The 19170-nt window shown below is 37.2% G+C and overlaps 1 protein-coding gene across 6 annotated transcripts in view; it reads right to left on the bottom strand.

The window, feature by feature from the left end:
• Positions 1–19170, bottom strand: part of SLIT2 (slit guidance ligand 2) — a 398427-nt gene that overhangs the window by 366776 nt on the left and 12481 nt on the right. For all 6 annotated transcript variants that reach the window (XM_039541399.1, XM_039541396.1, XM_039541397.1 and 3 more), the window contains exon 4: positions 9390–9461. In XM_039541399.1, coding sequence (XP_039397333.1) covers positions 9390–9461 — 72 coding nt within the window. The remainder of the gene's footprint in view (positions 1–9389; positions 9462–19170) is intronic.

Genomic DNA, 19170 nt, shown 5'->3' on the forward strand with positions numbered 1-19170 from the left:
CAGGTAGAGACCAGGCCTTAGACTGTAAGCTCTTCTGGGCAGGGGCTGACTTTTTGTACAGCATCTAGCACAATGGGGTCTTAAGTCCATTACTGGTGCTCTGAGGCACAACAACAAACAACAACAACAACAACAACAAGAGAGACAAGCATAAGCCCAGAAAAAAAAATAGCAGTTAGGTCAGTGAGGGAATGAAGCTATGACTTCATTAAAACACATTTGTAAAGGATTAATATTTTCTACTATTTTAGAAAGACAGGTTTAAATAAATGGAGGAATGAAAGGAAGGATAAGCTAGCCCAAAATACACTACTCTAAAACTATAGCAATGTTCTCAGAGTCTAGTATAATTTCAGTTTTCACTGTGTGTAAGGTGTCTTAAAAATATACCAGTTGCAAAGTAGCTACTCTAACACAATACATTTCATCTACGTTTAGCTCTAGGATGCAAAAAGTTATTCAAAAGGCTTTGTAGATCTACATTATGGCAAAATGCATTAAGGAGCAAGAGCAAATTAAAGCATTTGGATAGCCTTGATTTTTTGATGATACAATGGGACATATGAAAGCTGTTATGTGCTGGCTAAAATGGATACACATTTTTGTGCTAATGTTATTTCTCTTGCCAATTTCCTGTAGTTTTTGAAGATTTCAACGTACTGTAGCTACTATCAAAATAAAATACACTGTTTCAAACCCCCTTTTTTCTACATATCTTTTTAACTAGATAATACAAGTTGGGTAAAACTAAAGCTTTAAAGAATTTTAACTTTTATGAAATGCAAATTTACTAAATGCAGAATAGTATAATTTTCTATAAAAACACTGATGTACATTGAATTTATTTTTTTTTTAAAAAAAGCTCTAACTAGAGGAACATTTTGTTAAAATAGGTTCACTGCATTTAAAATGCTATATAACAACATTTAGGATGAAGGGTCAACAGGGGTTAAACTGTCTTTCTTGACTAAGTTCATAAGTGTCTTTGCTTATGAAAGTACAGCTAAGAATCACAGTGTAACTTGAATATTAAAACCTCCAAGGAAACCATCAATAAGAGTTGCTAAGAATTTCACAAGTTTTTTTTCCTTAGGTGTTAATTAAATGATCATTTAACACTGAAATGTAAACATGACATTTTCATCTACTGACAGCATAGCCTATTATAAATCAAGAGTAATAAGAGTCCTGGTGTTAATACTCTAAACCAAGTTCCCACAACACTCTAAGATGCCTTGTCATGTCTAAGGTTAAGTATCTAGACACAAAACAAAGATTGCGCCTACTCAACTTCCAGTTCAATTTTCCCATCGCCCAGTGACCTAGGTAACACTTTGAGCAATAAAGAATAAATTTAATTTCTTCAGCATTTTGTGAGGATTAGGAACAATTGTTGGCCTGCAATGACTTTTTATCCTTGGATTCTTTTTCTTCCAGAGCATTCCCCCTATTCTAAAAGAAAATTCTGATGGTTTAAGACATAGAACAAACAGAACTTTAAATTAGGCTTTTTTCAATCAATTGGAACTGTTGGAGGGGAAGCAATCAAGCTTTCTTTGGACTTTTCTCAGCTATTCAGTTACTTTGAGCTTTAATCTTCTACCAGCAGAAGAAACCTACCATCATGGGGTGAAGCTCAAATATTTTCTCATTTTCACCCTGGCCTGATTTATTCCTTTTATTCTCACTTTAATCAAGATGGCATGGCTACACTTCGATGTCCACCTAGTGCAAGCTGAGAGTTACAGATGTCCTCTTCGTAAAATGTTTCACACCATGGGTCTGTACCATATAATAATGGCATTTCCTCTGACATGCCTTTTTACTTTTCATTACTTCCTTCACTGAGATTCAGTTTCCTACTTAACTGCTACCTGAAACATTTCCTATAACATAGTTAGTAAATCTTTCAAGGTTAACTCTGGAGAAACAACCCAGTGACTGAATCAGACTAGCCATTAGGTTGGCTATAGCTTAGGTGGCCAAAGAAGAACTGCAATACACTGCTCTAAATTGTATTCAACTACTTTTCTTTTTTAATCTGCCAATATTCAGATTCTGCTTTGACAGCAACCATCCCATCACACAACTTCCACCACACCCACACTGTCTAATAGACTAAGATAATTAGGCCATCAGTTTTTAAGTAAAACCCCCACTGGTTTAGTACAATTTAAAATAAAGCAATTCAAAATTTGCTATGACTAAATTGCTAAGCAGATCTAAATGTGACTTGTATCTTTTCAATAGGCATATTTAAATGCTAATATCAAATACTAAAAGAAATTTCAAATATCAGAAGCATTTATGTTGAAACCAGCAGAGTGGCCTTAAGCCATATTTGTGTTTGCTTTCCATTTTTAAACATGGTTTTCAAATTAAGGTTAGAGAATAGCCCTAAGCCATAGTTTTGTTTACTTGCTGTTTTTAATGTGGTTTTCAAATTAAGGTTAAGCGTGACTATAAACTGTATTGGAATGTCTGCCATAATGAAAATCAACATTTATAAGTGTCCCTATAGCTTCTTGTCTGCTGAAAATGTAGACTATTCAGATAATAAGGATTTAATAGATTTGTCCATTACCAGAAGTTAGTTTACAGCCCCAAAAGTCTGCCCAACTTGCTGTTTCATCCCACTACAAAAGGAAGCATTACTTGCATAAAAATGTCAACTTAAGTTTTTTTAACTAGAGAATGTAAGGGGCAAATTTAAAAAGCCAATTTCCTCCCAATTACCTCAAGCTAAAATTTTGAAAACCCAACATGACAGTTGGGAAAACTCTGTTTCATAAGTGAAAGAAAATATTTGCTTCAAGATGAAAAGTGCAATAGCATTGACCAACATTTTAACTTCACAAGTGCCCATGTTCAACTGTGAAGTAATTGATTTCTTAATACTTAGTTCCATATATTTTCACTTATTTCCTGTAAGTAACCATGTTATGCTAGGTGCTGTCCAAACACAAGAACATTCACTCAGACAAAGGGCAGAGAAAGGGACACAATATACAGTAAAGCAAAACAATTGCTCATGTTCTGAAAATGCACTGTACTTTATTTTTGAATAAAGATATCTTGGACTACACTGAGCATACTTAAAAGTTCATTCTGATTTTAGAGCTACCACCATTTTAAGCTTTAACCCCTATATTTAAAATTGGGAATATTACTGGAGTCAGAATGAACCTTAGAAGTACACTCAAGTTCCCCACAAACTTGCCATAAACAGATAGTTATTCACACTGCTGTGTATTTTTTGTTTTTCTCACCATTAGGATTAGGGTGACCAGATAGCAAGTGTGAAAAATTGGGACAGGAAGTGGGGGGTAATAGGAGCCCATATAAAAAAGCCCCAAATATCAGGGCTGTCCCTATAAAATCGGGACATCTGGTCACCCTAATTAGGATATAGATATTCGTTTTGTAATAAGTGCTCCAGTAAGCTTCTTGCTTTCACACTTTTGAAAGACTAGAGAATGCACTGAACAATCTTTTTGTAGTACTTTCATCCCTAAAAATGTAAGAGTCCTGTCCTGCAGTCCCTTACTCATGAACTTAGTCCTGCAACCAGGTCCTAGTATCCTCTCTTTTGTTTACTGCTTGTAAGAGGTGACTGATTCTTGAATATCAAAAAGCCTTACAGACGTAGAATCAGAGTTCCAGACTGAACTAAGCAATGGGGCAAGAGGAGAAATGTAATTACAAGACAATTTATTTCCCATTTCTAGTATGAAGTACAAGGTGGATAGTGGAGGAACAACACTGGTCTTGGCAATCTTTTAAAAAAGCTGCGTTCTGATTCTTCCATCCCACAAACAAGTGCTAAAATAGAAGCATCAAAAGCTAACAGTTGACCTTAAGTTATTACTGCATTGCAAGGTAATTATATTTTGGAGAATACACACTTCAGTTACTGAATTCCCTACAAACTGGTTATGTACGTTAATAGGCATATTTCAAGCAATAAAGATTATTTCCAATACCTATCAACATCATTAGTAATTACTCATTTCTGTAACTGTGGGTCAATATTACAACAAAAATAGCCTTTGTGAGTTATAGTTAGTTAGAAATCAACAAGCTTAGTTGACCCAACTCATTTTCAGGTCTTCATTCTAATTACAAGAACTTAATATACTATAGTCAGTGAATTGTTTAGCACAGAGTTACGATAATTGTGTTCTTCCACTGGCAGAAAAAGGAAGACAACCCTCTTAGTGTACTGTTACTCTAGGCAGATGTAATTTATTTTAAATGAATACTTTGTAAATTACAAGATTGCCCATCTACAAATGACCATAAAACTGAAATTTTATAGGTTTTTCAATTTTAGTTGTTTATTTCAAATGCTTTGCTAAATAAATATTTAGCAAAGAAAATTAGTCTTCTCTGTGGTTTATAATAGTTTAAACAACTGAAATCATTGGACTATTAGTGCCAATTCTTATCTAACTTTTATTTGTAAGAATATTTATATGTGAAGTGATTTAAACATTCTGGGGGTGGGAGGGAAGGGTAAAAACCCCAAGATTCTAGCTTTCCATATCTTTGAGGTTTAAAGAGATCAAAATCACAACACTGGCTTTATGGAAGCATAAGATTTATTTGTTCCATTTCCTTCTAAAACAGAAGATTGAAGTACAGATTTTGAAGCAATTTATTAGCATTTCTCAGTTGCTTAAATGCATAGGAACAAGCCATAAAAACTAAAATGATCTCACTAATGTTGAGAAAGCACTTGCTCCAATTAGACAGACTTAACAGCAAACTAAACTTGGATTTCATGTAAGTAAAGGTTATAATATTGTATCATTTTCTGATATAAATACCCCTCTTTGAAAACTGATTCAATACAAGTGTGGTGCACATGCAACAAAGGTGTAATCCTTATTAAAAGTATTACAGCATATATGTAACAGCTGAAACCTGCCAATTACTGCTTTTGTTTAGTAGCAACTCATCTAACAAGCTACTTCAAAGAGAACCATTCAATAATATTTCCTACTACAATTGAGAATGCATTCTTTGTACATCGGATTTTTAAACACCGAACCACCTGTTTCCACTTGGAATACAAGTAGTAGAAGCTTTAGTATAATGAGGCTTGGCATCTCTAGGAGTTTTCATAACAGAATTCTTTTTGCTTTGTCGAAGGGGATTATTAGATGATTATAGATAAAACCTTTTATCTACCAAATTACTAATAAATCCTTGCTTAGAATTTTTAGAAGGAATACAAGCAGAACTGTGCATTTAAGTATGATATACACCACTATAATAGTGGTAATGAAACAAAACAGCTTAAAAAAACATTGAAAATTTAAAGTTGTTCTTCCAGCCCCTTACAAGCACCATCTTTTTCATTCTCACCTCTGACTGGTTCTACTTTTAAAACAGAAAACAAAGCATGTTAACTTGTGACAGCTAAAGAGGTACCAACTTCAATGATGCTAATAGCAGGTTCTCTCATAGCAGTTACAAAGAGATATGACAGCAATCTGAAGAACTTTCATCCTCTTTGCGTCAAACACCTTCGGTGTTCCCAGCAAAGGAAATCAGCAGTAGCTATCATGGCAGCTCACTAGATGAGTAATGATGTCGATCTGACCAGACAACGGTAACCGTAGCAACTGTAACCTGCAATTCCTGCGTAACCATTGTTGGATTTATTGTGGCAGGGGCCAAGAAGGCCAGGAGTAAAATGAAGCAGAGAACTATGGTGTCTGACACATCTAGTACCACACACTTTAATCATAGCTGGCAGAAATTAATTCAGGAGGAATTTTTTTTGCAAGGGCTCCCCATGCAGTTTTCTGCTTTTCTGCTTAGCTACAAGGATCTTAAGCTACTAAGTGGACATCACTAAACTAGGTGTTTCTTATAGTCAGATTACACTAAGACCTTTTCCTTTAAATATGTGAAATGTCTTATTCCAACTATACTTCTTCTGCTAATGGTAGAAAGGAAAGATGTATAGCGAAACAGAAGGCTTGGTACCTAGATTAAGTTTAAATTATCCCCTGCAAAGGTTGTTTATTCAGTCATGATAGCTCAATTTAAACAAATATTTCTGAAACATCAGCTCAGGCATGGAACTCTTCCTAACTTCTAAAAAAAATTGTTGAAATCAAAATGTACAGGTTTTGTGAACAGAATTCTTTATCATGTTCATGCTACAACCTAAAAAGGTATCTTTTAAAGTCAAACTCTTAAAGAGCTTGGGACATGCTCTTGGTATCCTGCAGCAAATGGCAATGCAATGAACTGTGATGTAACAAGCCAAATTAAGTAGTCAAGATCTATTTGCCTCAGATAAACCCACTAGTCCGTAAGAGTTCTTTATTTTAAAGATACTATTGCTGACGCTAGACAAGTCAGTGTCAGTAGGCATATGGGTTATTGGAAACAATGCAGGCTGTTCTTGCAATGAAAAATATTTTCTGAACAATGGCTTCATACAAAAAAAGTTTAAATATTACATTAGTGTGGGTCCTGTTGGGTATCTATACACTACTATTTTGTCAAAATCCTTATTCTACAAGAAACAAACATTTTCAAGCTCTTCTTGAAAAATCAAGAAACTAAGAAATTTATAATTATTTTTTTCAAAAACAGTACGGCCATTAACTATCTGAAAAATACAAACTAGATTTCCAAAATAGAGAATATTCAGTCAGACAAAATTATGTACTGTCTCTTTTAAATTCTCAACCTATCGCTTTCCTTTACTTACACTTCCCATCTGTCAACAAGTGCTTGTAATTTTATTACACTGTCCTGTAGTTTATGCAGAGTTGGTATTATTTTACAGAGTTCTGTTAATGGACTGGATAAATGGTAATGCTATTTAAACTAGTCTCCTGCTCCAACAAACACAGCTGCAACTGTACTACTATTTCTGAGCAAACATCTTGACCTGAACATGCAGTGCTCTCTCAACCCGTCCAAAGAGAAATTGGAGCAGACAGCAAAGGGAAAGCATAGCTGGCTGCTGGCGGCAACCAACCATGTCTAATCATAATTCATATACAGTGTACCCTCGCTCTTTTATATTGCATTTAGGCTACACAACAAGCATATGTGCTTCTTCACCTGGCATCTCATTTACAGCCAAGGGTCAAATGGTAATGATCATTCACAGAAGCTGAACAACATACTGAGAAACTTACAGAATACACACTAACATATTAGCTATTAAGGTTTTTTTAATTGGGAAAATTAGATTCCAAAGTGTTACATATTTAAGTGTCCATGTATAGACAATTTTGATTCTCCTTTTTTCAAAGAGACTATTGCTCGGTATGTATTTGTGTTTGCAGGAGTTCCTACACATACACACTAAATTTAAAACAAAAAATACACAAATCGTTCCTGGTATGGTGGACAAGCTGTATAAAATCCAAAGCCTCCTGATCGTGAACCACCAACATACATCATTCCTAAACAAATGCCTACTTTTGCTGTTCTGACTTAATTCAGCATACAGCTAAACGATATATTTCAGTACAGTTAGTGTATTTTTAAAACACGCATGTTATAACCAGACATTCACTTTCATGGTCTGATCAACAATAACCCTGGGGCAGAAGAAATTTAATACTGCTAAGCCAACCATCTCTTTATTTTTCACCAGATACACCATGTGTATTTGTGTCCGATAGCCAAAAGAATAAAATAACTTTCAAGTGTACAATTCTAAATAAAATTTATTCAAATTTGAGTATTCCTTAAATGTACATCCATTTTAATCTGTAAATCATCTAATTGCTATTTTAAATGGAATAAGATTGAACAAACATTAACCTAAAGGTGGAATAAAATAGAACACCCATACACTTCTCACTCTTCCTGATATGAAAGTACAAAGTTTCAGGTTTAAGGTTTCCATGCTTGCTAGCGTTTGTTTTTTTAAAATGGTTGAATTACTAACTTGTAATATATACTGCACACATACTGTAATATTTGAGAGGTGTGTACTCTAATTGTTAGATAAAGGAAGGAATTTGCTGGAGCAGAACCCCTTAGCATACTGCTGTCTAGTAATCCAACAAGTGTTTTATCTACAGAAAAAGCATTTGATATAAAAACATCCATGAAAAGCAAGAGGCAGATAGTAGGCAAGTATATGATACTAACATGTGTGGCTACAACTTAGGCATTTTAAAACTATTTCATATTAGAAAGGAAGGTGAATGAATCATTTAAGGAAATTAGAACAGAAGTCAACTTCCAAAAGTGAAACCTTCATTATGGAAATTTTACCTGACCCACTTCAGCTTCAAAAACATCATGAACTGCAGCGAATTTGATCAGATAGGATAGCTATCTTCCCTCATTTTCCAACCACAAAAGGAAATATCAGGAAAATATATCCTCCTGACTACTGATTGCATACTGAGGAATTGACTAGCATCTGTTAGTTCAAACTATTTTGTCCATTTAACCTATAACAATTCCAGCAGAAAAGTCTCACGTGAAGCCTACAATGAAATATCAAGAATGTATCTTTGAAACAAGCTTCAAATTATGTGCTGTCTTTTCAGACATGCTGTGTTCTCTTCTGTCCTACATACTATGATTAAAGCTATTAAAGTTATCTTGAAATATTAAAATAATCAGTAGAGACTGCTTTGTGTTAAGTTATTTATACAAGTCTACTCCACATTCATACTGTAAAGGAAAATTAGATTCCAGAATATCATTGGCTGAAACAGCAACATTCCAATTTAAATTATTAATAACCATACAATAGAATCAAAAGCAACACTGATACACTGCGCTTTATATAGCTGCTAGCTAAAAATGTTAACATTTTGTACTTTTCATTTTAGTAATCAGTCAATATAGTAGGTTACCAGTGTAGCAACAGGTATGCAAGATGACAACACAGATATACTGTAGTAAGTACGAGGACTGGTTTTTAGTCCAACCCATGCCATATATAAATACAGAACAATATTGCAGAAACAAAATTATGAACAGCCTGTGTGTAATATCATTGGGCCAATACTTCTAAAGCCATTACTTTTGGGGGGTTTGCATTTCGTTGAAAGACAAAAGAAAAAAAGTTGAGGAAAACCAGCCTATTCTTCCACCAAAAGCTCATTTAAATGTTTAGAAGGGGGGAGGAAAAGAGAGACATATCAGAGTTTGTGTATCTGAGATAGAAAATGAAAAACACTGCAGAGTGATCAAAGAAAATACTACATTAAAATAACTTACATTGTTCTTGACAAGATAAAAACAAGTAGAACACTTCAGAAAAGGACAGATAAGATACCACCTACACACGTGTGTGTGTGTAAGTAAATAAAAAAAATTATAAAGTAAGGCTCATTATGTAGGACTTGCAAGGTTTCCAAAATTAATAATGGATTTTGACTACTTACAGCCTGTATAGTTTCGGAGTCCCCAGAAACAGCAACTCAGAAAGTAGCTGAAGATTATTTCTGTTTAGACGCCTTTTGAGAGAAAGAAAATAAAAGTTAGTTGTAACCTAAGACAACAGCAATCAAATGCAAACATTTTGTACAAACATGCCTGTGCTATAACAAACTGAAGACAAAGCACAGAAGAGGTATGCAGAGCTTGGTCCACTAGCGAAGACATGGTCCAGTAGTAACTTTACAGTGGGCTGATTACATTTTCTGGTAACCTTGCCTTTCATTTTATGAAAGACCATTTTCAATTTAAGGAGTCTAGCTTAATCACGAAGTTGGGACTCTATGCCATATAAACAAAAATCAGCACAAAAAGGTACTGTTTCTCCACCATCTCTGTAGTGTGGAGCAGCTGATACAAACATGTTGTGGCCAACAAGATTATCCAAAAGCACATTGCACACATATGCATCACTGATTACAAGTTATGTGATAATGTAATGCAATTAAAGATCCATACAGTGTGACTGTGCAAAGAGGCAGAGATAAGGCTGCCATGGAAACCTTACTTTCTTGACTTCCATGTAATTAAAATCAACTTACACTTGTACTAAATAGTTTTGAATATAATTGTGTTTCTTATAAGACTATGAAAGTAAATGGGAACATTTGGCATGGGAGAGGGACTTGAAGAACAATCATGTACTGTATAGGAGGAAAAAATATAGCTGGAATCTGGAAGAGATCTCTTTGCATATGAGGTCTCACCCAGCTACTAAGGTCAACCCAGTTTAGTCTATAAAATGACAAGTTCAAAACCCAGAGTAGTACATTGGAGGTAATCCACTGCCAACTACAACTTGCCTATGACAAATATACAATTTTTTTTTTTTTACATTTACAATTAAGATCATTTTTGCTATTACAGAGTAATAGCAGCTCTCGATCAGGTAGTCAGATAATTTAATATATTAAGTCCAAGACAGTTTATTTAAGGAAAAAAAGTCATAGGCAAAGCCAGGCACACACAAACTTGTAAGCCTATTTCTTTGCAAGCAATGCATCATTAATCCTTACATTGCAATTTACAGAGACTCACAATTTATTCATCCCAGGTTATACTTGCACACCTGCATGGTGTTAGCTGAGGCTCTGTTTTATTGCACTAGCATTAAGATTATGTAAATCACTAGACACCAGTAGACTGAAAAAGGTATTGAGTAGTGCTTGCACAAAAGAAGATTTTAAATCTTTAGGAATAAGGTATATCTGCTATAAGGTACATCTAAATCTTGATGTAACTAAATTCACTTTCTTCAGTTCTCACTTTAATACAGGTTCTTCCAGACAATCATTCTTGTAGCTCCTTCCTGAACCCTTTCAAATTTGTCAGCATACTGTAATTCACTTACTGTGTTGCTCCAAATACAGTTTAAGGCTCCAATCTTGTAAAGAATGCATGTGGACAACTACTCCCATTGAACTTGATGGACCTACTTGCAAAAGTAGGGGGGAGGGATAGCTCAGTGGTTTGAGCATTGGCCTCCTAAACCCAAGGTTGTTAGTTCAATGGGGGGGGGCACTTAGGAATCTGGGGCAAAAATCTGTCTGGGGATTGGGCCTGCTTTGAGCAGGGGGCTGGACTAGATGACCTCCCAAGATCACTTCCAGTCCTGATAGTCTATGAAGTAGCAGCCAGCAAGTAGTTGCAAAAGTTCAAAAGGAACTACCTGTGCAAGTAAAGTTATGCATATGCAAAAGTGTTTCCAGGATCTAAGTGCAAATTTGCTGAATAAATTGGTTTTGAAATGAACAGTGCCAAAGCAGTAGTTTTGGTTCAGTTCTAGATACTTAAAAACAAAGCTATTTCCAGTCAACCAAGCATGAGAAGTCAGTCACAACTGGTTTGTGCTACTGCAGAGTGATACAAAACAGCCACAAGTACACAAGGGAATCTGACCCTGAAAGTTTTAAATTAAAGTTACTGTAGGGTAAGTGTGAGTCTTCCAGCTGTTAGTGTGGATCCCACTGTAGGTGTGCCTGTGCTTCATACATGTGAAATTGGTTTGTTTTGTTTGCTAATAGTAGTGTCCATCAGGGCTGCACATCCTGTACCTCCCTGTGCTCCTGTATGAGGGTATAAATGGTAGAGTGGCTGCGACCCTTCCTCAGTTCATTTGCAATTCAAAGCTCATGGTAGCAGAGGACTCTGAAAAATAGGGATGGAAGTGGGACATTGGCTGCACACTGATTAAGACATCTCAGAAGAACCAGTTACTGAAGGGTAATTAACCATTCTCTTTGTCAAGTATGTGTCAGTGTGGATTCCACTGCAGTATCCCCTGAGGAAGTGGAAATGAGGAGTATCAGCTGCATCAGTCGAACAGTGATTGTAGGATTGCTCTTCCAAATTTGGCATCTGACTTTACAGCTAAATCCAAGACAGTGTTTAATACACATCAGTGGGTTAACTGCACACTGCTGCCTTACAGATTTCTAATATTGGCACATTCCAGAAGCAAGTGGAGGAAGCTGCTTGTGCTTTGGTGGAGACAGCCTTGATATTTGGCAATAGATTCACACCAGCAAACTGATAACAGAGGAGACATACCGTGTAATCCATTTTGATATTGTTTCTCATCTCAAAGACTGACCTTTAGAACACTCAACTATAGCTCAAAATATATGGGACAATCTGAATGCTTTATTCCTGTCAATATAATAAAACAGAATCCTGGGTACATCTAATGTGGGTCTTTTTTTCAGTGCGAAATGTGCTTTTGAGAAGATAAAGCAGATGATTCAGCTAATCTAAGTTTTGTGACCACTTTAGGGTGGAATTTCAGGTTTTGTCTTAGCACCTCAATGTCCCTATGGAATACTGTATAGTGAGATTTAGTCAGAGCCTGAAGCTCAGTCACTTTGACTGAAATGATAGCAACTAGGAAGACCGTCGTCAGAGATGGCATAAGCACTCAGTGGCTCAAATGGAGATCCCATGAATCTCAGGAGGCCTATACTGAGGTCCAGCTAGGACTGGGTTCTTTGACAGGCATGTGTGTAGTAATCCTCTAAGGGACTTCACAACTCAGTTGTGAGAAGACAGAACAACTGCACAGGTGGGTGACAAGCTGAGGTATTAGGTGGATATTAGAAAGTGAAAGGCAAACTTGTTTTAGATAAAGTAATAGAGGATCTTTAGTAGAGGCCTGGACTAGGTCCAAGGCTTTTTGGGTTGTCCACATTGAGAACCTCTTCTATTTGGAAGAATGTATTTTTCTGGTAAATCATTTCCTGGACCTGCAGGGAGCAGTCTGTCAGTCAGGCTCAGACATTGAGCAGCCACATTGAGGTGTAGTGACTTTGGGTCTGGATGAAGTATGTGGCTATCCAGAGACTAAAATCAACTCTGGGAGGTCTAGGAGTTAGATTGGTGGCTGAACGTTGATCTGTCAACCATAGCTCTCTGCCAAAAAGGAGCCACCAGAATGATCATGGCCTTCTCTTTTGATCTTGGAAAGCATGCTGGGAATAAGGGGAATTTGGAGAATGGTGTACAAGCATGCCTCTATTCCACTGCAGGAGGAAGGCAACTAGTAACTACTCGGGATTCAAACCTCCTCTGGAAGAAAATTTGTAGCATTTGCGATTGTCCTTCATGGCAAACAACTCTGTTTTGTGAAGACCTCAAATGGCAGCATCTTATACTGTTAATGATTCAACTGCATCATGAACTGATCAGCATCCCTGACAAGCATGTGGTGTGCAAATCTCCCTCTGAAAGGACTTCCAAGTCAAGGGATCCATGGCTGAAATTGCTCCTAATCAAACTGATGTGGAAGCATGCAGCCTGCTGGCACACACAGCCATTCACCTGGCCCACAGGAAGTATCTGAAGTTATTCATTGCAGAGAGTCCTGGAAGGATTTCCTTGGATCTACTCTGTGGTTATCCTCACAATTAACTGGGTTATGTATCTAGTCAAAAAAATTTCCTTACATCTAATAGTTTGACCAGTATTCCCAGTCCTTAAAATCTGAAGGTCAACACTATTCACCATGAAAAAATGTAAATGCATTTGAAAGTTACAGGCAATTTCTTCCCATTAAGGGTAAGGGCTTGAGGATTAGGTCCTATGTGTTCAAGTTAAAATTGTCACTCCTCACCTATCAGTGGTGTCAAAGAAAGATGTTTGTTGGATTCATTTTAGCCACTGTTGCAAAGGACTGTTAAATAGTTTCCAGCCTGCTTTAATACTAGTTTAGCAAACCAAAAATCCATCTGTTTTTGTAAAATGTTTATTCTGACTATTCAGTCAGTATTGAAACAGGATGGAAACAAGTTTACTGTTATATGGGAGACTCATCTAGCCACTGTTACAAACCTCACTTGCTTACTAATACAGTAGGTAGTCAAAAATGCTATTTGCTATTTTGGAAAGTTTTCATGGACAATTATTTGCATTGCACTGCTGGGCTGAGGAAGAGTGGTACAGCTTCCCTTTAAGGCCATGGGCCAGAATCTCTACTACCTTACCCTTTGTGTAGTTTGTAAAAAAACACAAAGATGCAGAGCATGTGCCAAGTCTGTTGACCACTGCCACCAGTTTAAATGGAGAATTTCCATTTAGCAGTGTTTTTTTTTTTTTTTTTTTTACAGGTGCAAACAGAGTAAGATGCAAGAATCAGGCCCACATAATCAATTCTACTTTGAATACCAGGGCCCATGTTTTCTTTGTATTAGGTCATCCATGGGTATGGCTCCATTTTACTTACACACACACACACACACACACCCCCCAAAAAGTCTCAGTCTGGGTCAACTGACTGTTTGTGATGCAGGGATAAACATAGCAATGTAGATGTTCCAGCTCTGAAAACTGGTGATGAGGGCGGGTCTCAAGAGCCCAGGCTTCAGCCCAAGCGGGAACGTCTACACTATTTTTAGCTCCATAGCACAAGACCATGTCAGTTGGTCTGGGCTTTGAGACTAGCTGCTGCAGGTTTTATTTCTTTAAATTTGCAGTGTAAATGTACGCTAAGGGTACATCTATGCTGCAATTAAACACCTGTGACTGGCCTGCATCAGCTGACTTGGGCTTGGGTTATGGGGCTGTTTAATTGTGGTGTAGACATTCAAGCTCAGGCTAGAGCCCCAGCTCTGGGGCCCTCCTTGTCACAGAGCCCGGGCTCCAGCCCACGCCCCGGTATGTACAGAGCAATTAAACAGCCTCATTGCCTGAGCCCCACAAGCCTAATTCAGCTGACAAGGGCCAGCCACGGGTGGTTAATTGCAGTCTACATGTACCTTAACTCTCTTCACTCCCAATTGATGCTACCTGTCCTGCAGTGCTTATCTTCAGCAAAGAATTAGGAAAGACATTTCAAGACCACCATGAATGCAAATCCACCAATTTCTTGTTACACAGGTGGGAAAGACTAAAAAGAAGACTTGGTTTCGCTAAATATGCCCAGAGGCCAAGTCCAGAAATTCTGTTCTTGGATTCCACCAGCTTGGGAAACAGGAAATGAAGACAGCATTTGAACCTATGTATTTGGATAGATAAGCATGAGTGTTGTGCTGTGATTCATACATGATACAGCCCCAAAAGATTTAAAATACATCTCCCTCTGACTCTCCCAATCGTATACCCCTTTTTAAAAATTATGCTTTAGGGCTTGACTTGTATATTAAGAGGAATTGAAATAAATGTGAACATAATGGCTTGTCACACAAGTTAGAAGAATCTGCTCTAAAAGAGAAGGAAATCAGGCAGGGTTCATTGGCAAAGTAATGATGAGAAGTGTGTGCAGTAGGAGATTGCTCTGTTTAAGCTGCCAATCCTGAGTTCTGTAGGGCTAAGAAATTCAGGAACTTAAATTTGTATTGGAAGGCAATGAATAGTGAACCTGCAGAAGGACTCAAATGGTGTACTATGATCATATATCAGGCAAGGACAATCTTGCAGCAGCATTATGGGTGGTGGATGCTAGGGTGGGGGGGAGGGAGAGAAGCGAGTCAGGGAAGCAGAGGAAAGCAAGCTACAATCAAATGCATGCAGATGACAGATGCACACAGGGTTTATCTACATCAGGACAGATTTTCAGATGAGGACAGGAGAAGAGACAACCTAAAAGTCCTCAGAAGAATAAAGGTGTAAACCTGAGTCCTCAGGATACTTTTGCATACAACACAACACAGACCTTTATTTTTGCATGCATGCTTGTCCAAATGCTGCAGATAACCCTTCAACGGTGACTAGCAGTAGATGCTACAAAGGATGATAGAAGAAATCCCCCTAATGGAAGAAGAAGAAGAAGAAGAAAAAAAAAATCTACCTGTGGGGAAAAAAAGTTTCTTCATAATGGTGTGTGAGAATGTAATGTTATGAATCACTGGCCTGAATGAGTGTCATTCAGGCAAGTCCCCCATGCACTGGTTTTGAAGTGTACACAAAAATCTAAACAGGAACTGCAGTTAAAAATATGGAGAAGGATACAGTGGAAATTTTAAGGAATTGCATTATAATATTTCTACATTGTTGTCCTGAAAAGCATGCACAGGTTTTTTTTTTTGCACTTAGTAAACATTTAGTAGAAACGTTAAAGCAGTACATATTGAACAGACTGAAGTGTTAGCTATACAAACTACAACTAATACTTTGCAGCAAAGTTCTCCAGGAAGTTTAAGTTCTGTGCCTAGAACACACTCAAATAAGCAATATTTTGGAGTAATGTACAAGTTTTAAACAAAACTAAACAATATATTTTTGAAGAGCCAGAGATGGTTTTAAAATTTTGCAACAGTGCAAACTACCCATTTCAGAGGAAGTAAAAAAAGGAGAGCATCCAGCAAACACTGCCACAAAAGATGAGCACAAAACAGATGTGGGAAAAATAAACAGCCTTCCTGACTTGGAATTTATAAAAAGGTCTGCAAAGAGCAAACAGGACTTCTCACTGCAGTTTGACTTGTAGACCCATAAAAAGAGTCCCATGAGAAACGAGACTCCGATGAATAAAATATACAGATAACAGTAATGTTGAAAATTTACATTAAGAGTTCATAACACTTCCAAAGAGATTTTACTGTAACAGCATTTTGTATTCTGAAGTAAAAATGATATTAATCTGAATGTAAAAACCTATTGTAATAAAAAAATTTAAAAGCTATTTAAATGCTTCGGTCGCTATTTAATATTCCATTACTAGGAATGCTGTGGAGACTGAAAGTATTGCTAAAGCAACTCCAAAAATCTTAACACAGGATAATTCATGTAGTAATTAAAAAACCCACAAATACAGGTGCCTCAGTATAATTCCTACAATTCTTGTGAGATGGAATTTACATTCCTGTGCTAAGTGATTAGCACTGCAGGCTTCTTGATCTCCTCCCTGCTCCAAGATAGGGAATGTGCTAAGTGTCGCCCTTAAACTATGTAGGATTAGCTAGGAGAAGGATTCTCCACATCCCTGATGAACAAGGAATAACTTTTTTCCTTCAAGCCTGTTCAGCAACATATTCCACACCTGAGCTCATTACTTTTGTGCTACCTACAACAGATGCATAGAAATACTACCTCTTTGAATGCTGACATTTACCAGACTGCTAGCCAAATGAGTGTTTATATATCCACTTAAACTCTAAAATCCAAAGGAAAAACATTTTAAGGAAGGAAGGTTGGTCCCAGAAGTAAAGTTCCTCAAAATACTTTGTAAAATACAAACTGTATTTTGGAGTGTGAAATTGTATTGCTTTTTAGTTTACAAACAGGAGTTGCCAGCTCTAAAGTCTCATCTCACCTAGGTTTTATTAAAAGCGGCAACAAAAAATCCTCTAAGTAATGGTGACAAATCGTAAAACACTGTCAATGTCTAATTCATAGTGTATGTATACTAAGGGGAAAAATTCAATCTCACTGTTCAGTGAATATAAAATCAAGTTCAAAGTAAAGTTTTGCTACCGTATTTTCCGGCGTATAAGGCGACTGGGCGTATAAGACGACCCCTTAATTTTACAGTTAAAACATAGGTTTTGGCCTATACTCGCCGTATAAGACGAACCCCATTCCGAGGGGGGGAGCCCAGAGCCTCTTAAATCCCAGCCGGGGCCGGGAGTCAGAGGGCTCTGGGCTGCCCGCTGTTTTTACGTGACGTATAAGACGACCCCCGATTTTTGGGGGTTGTTTTTTAGTATAGAAAGTCGTCTTATATGCCGGAAAATACGGTAATACAAAAGAAACATCCAGTGGAGCTTCCTTTCAGGCAGTAGTTTTAGGGCCAGCCCTACTCTCACACTGAGTAGTGCCTTATTCCACAAGGAGCTGATTTCCTTGGGAAAAAAGGTAGCATGATATGCCACTTAAGGCAAAAAGTAGAACAAAGACATTGTTTAGTTAACATCACAGTAGTCACATGAATTATAAAAGCTGTAGTAGTGACTCAATATTTAAGTCTGAAAAACAGCAATACTGGGGTTAGAATGGAGACTATCTTACAACACCATCACCAAACCACACAATCTCCTTTCCCTCTGGAATTTCATGTTTATGCTTATTTCGAGATCGGTTGCAAGTTTGAGGTTAATCAGAAAAGCTGCTTTTAGTTACATAGCATTGCTGACTCTTGCAATTGTATTGCAAGATTTGCAATATTTGTTTTTTCCCTTAAAGCCCCAGATCCTGGAGTCATGTGATTATGTAAGAATTTCATCTTTCATTTGACAAGTCTTTCTTTGAAACTAAAAGGGCTAAAATTCTTGAAACATGGATTATAAAGGCTCAAAACTCAAAATGCCAATAAAAAAAACACAAAATGTAATTTTAAGAGTCTCTCTTGGAGTCTGATTAATGAATGCTTGGAGTTAACAATACTGTTTATGATTCTTAGAAAAACTGGTGGCATTATCTTTTGGAAATTGTATTGCCCTTCATCCATCACAACTCAAATATCATGGATAAAAACTTCAAACTTTATCAGAGCAATACCCAATGAAGGGCTAGTATACATACACTCTTTAGTATTACATTCACAACCATAATAATGGACACAGGCTAGTCACCAGTGCTAGAGTCCTGACTGTTACTATGAAAGCTCACTACATTAATTTCCCTAATGCAGTGACTTGAATCAGCTTTCTGTTCCAGCGCCACATATTGGGGGCAGGGCCAGCTCCAGGCACCGGCCCAGCAAGCAACTGCTTGCGGTGACCAATAGTGAGGGGTGACACATCTGGGTCTTCGGTGGCAATTCAACGGTGCCTCTCGGAGCGAAGGGCCATCCACCGAATTGCTTCCGAAGACTGAAGCGGCAGCAGTAGAGCTGCAGATCGCTACTTTTTTTTTTTGAGTGCTGCTTGGGGTGGCAAAAACCCTGGAGCTGGCCCTGATTGGGGGAGAGGTGTCTGGAGGGGACACATACTCCTCCACATTAAAAACAAAAACACATAGTAAATTAAAATATTAGGTAAGTATTTCTCCATTAATAAGGTGGCCTCATATTTTGGGACCCTTGCAAGAGACATACAGCCCAACCCTTATAAACTCTGCAGGCTAAATTTTAAGAATACTTAGGGGACTACATAGCTTATCATGGATCTTATATATTTCAGTCTATGTTCTGATGACTACCCCTCACTGATTCAGTTCCAACACCTGATATTGCCCAACTAGGGTTTGTTTTCATCTTATACTATTAAGAAACTTTCCTATTTATTTGAATTAATCATGGTTTTACAAAGCCCTATTTTCACTTGAATCATGTATTTTTAAAGGTTGTGAAAACTCATTTAT

The sequence above is a fragment of the Mauremys reevesii genome, linkage group 5 (genome assembly GCF_016161935.1).
Source record: "Mauremys reevesii isolate NIE-2019 linkage group 5, ASM1616193v1, whole genome shotgun sequence".
Classification (NCBI taxonomy): Eukaryota; Metazoa; Chordata; order Testudines; family Geoemydidae; genus Mauremys; species Mauremys reevesii.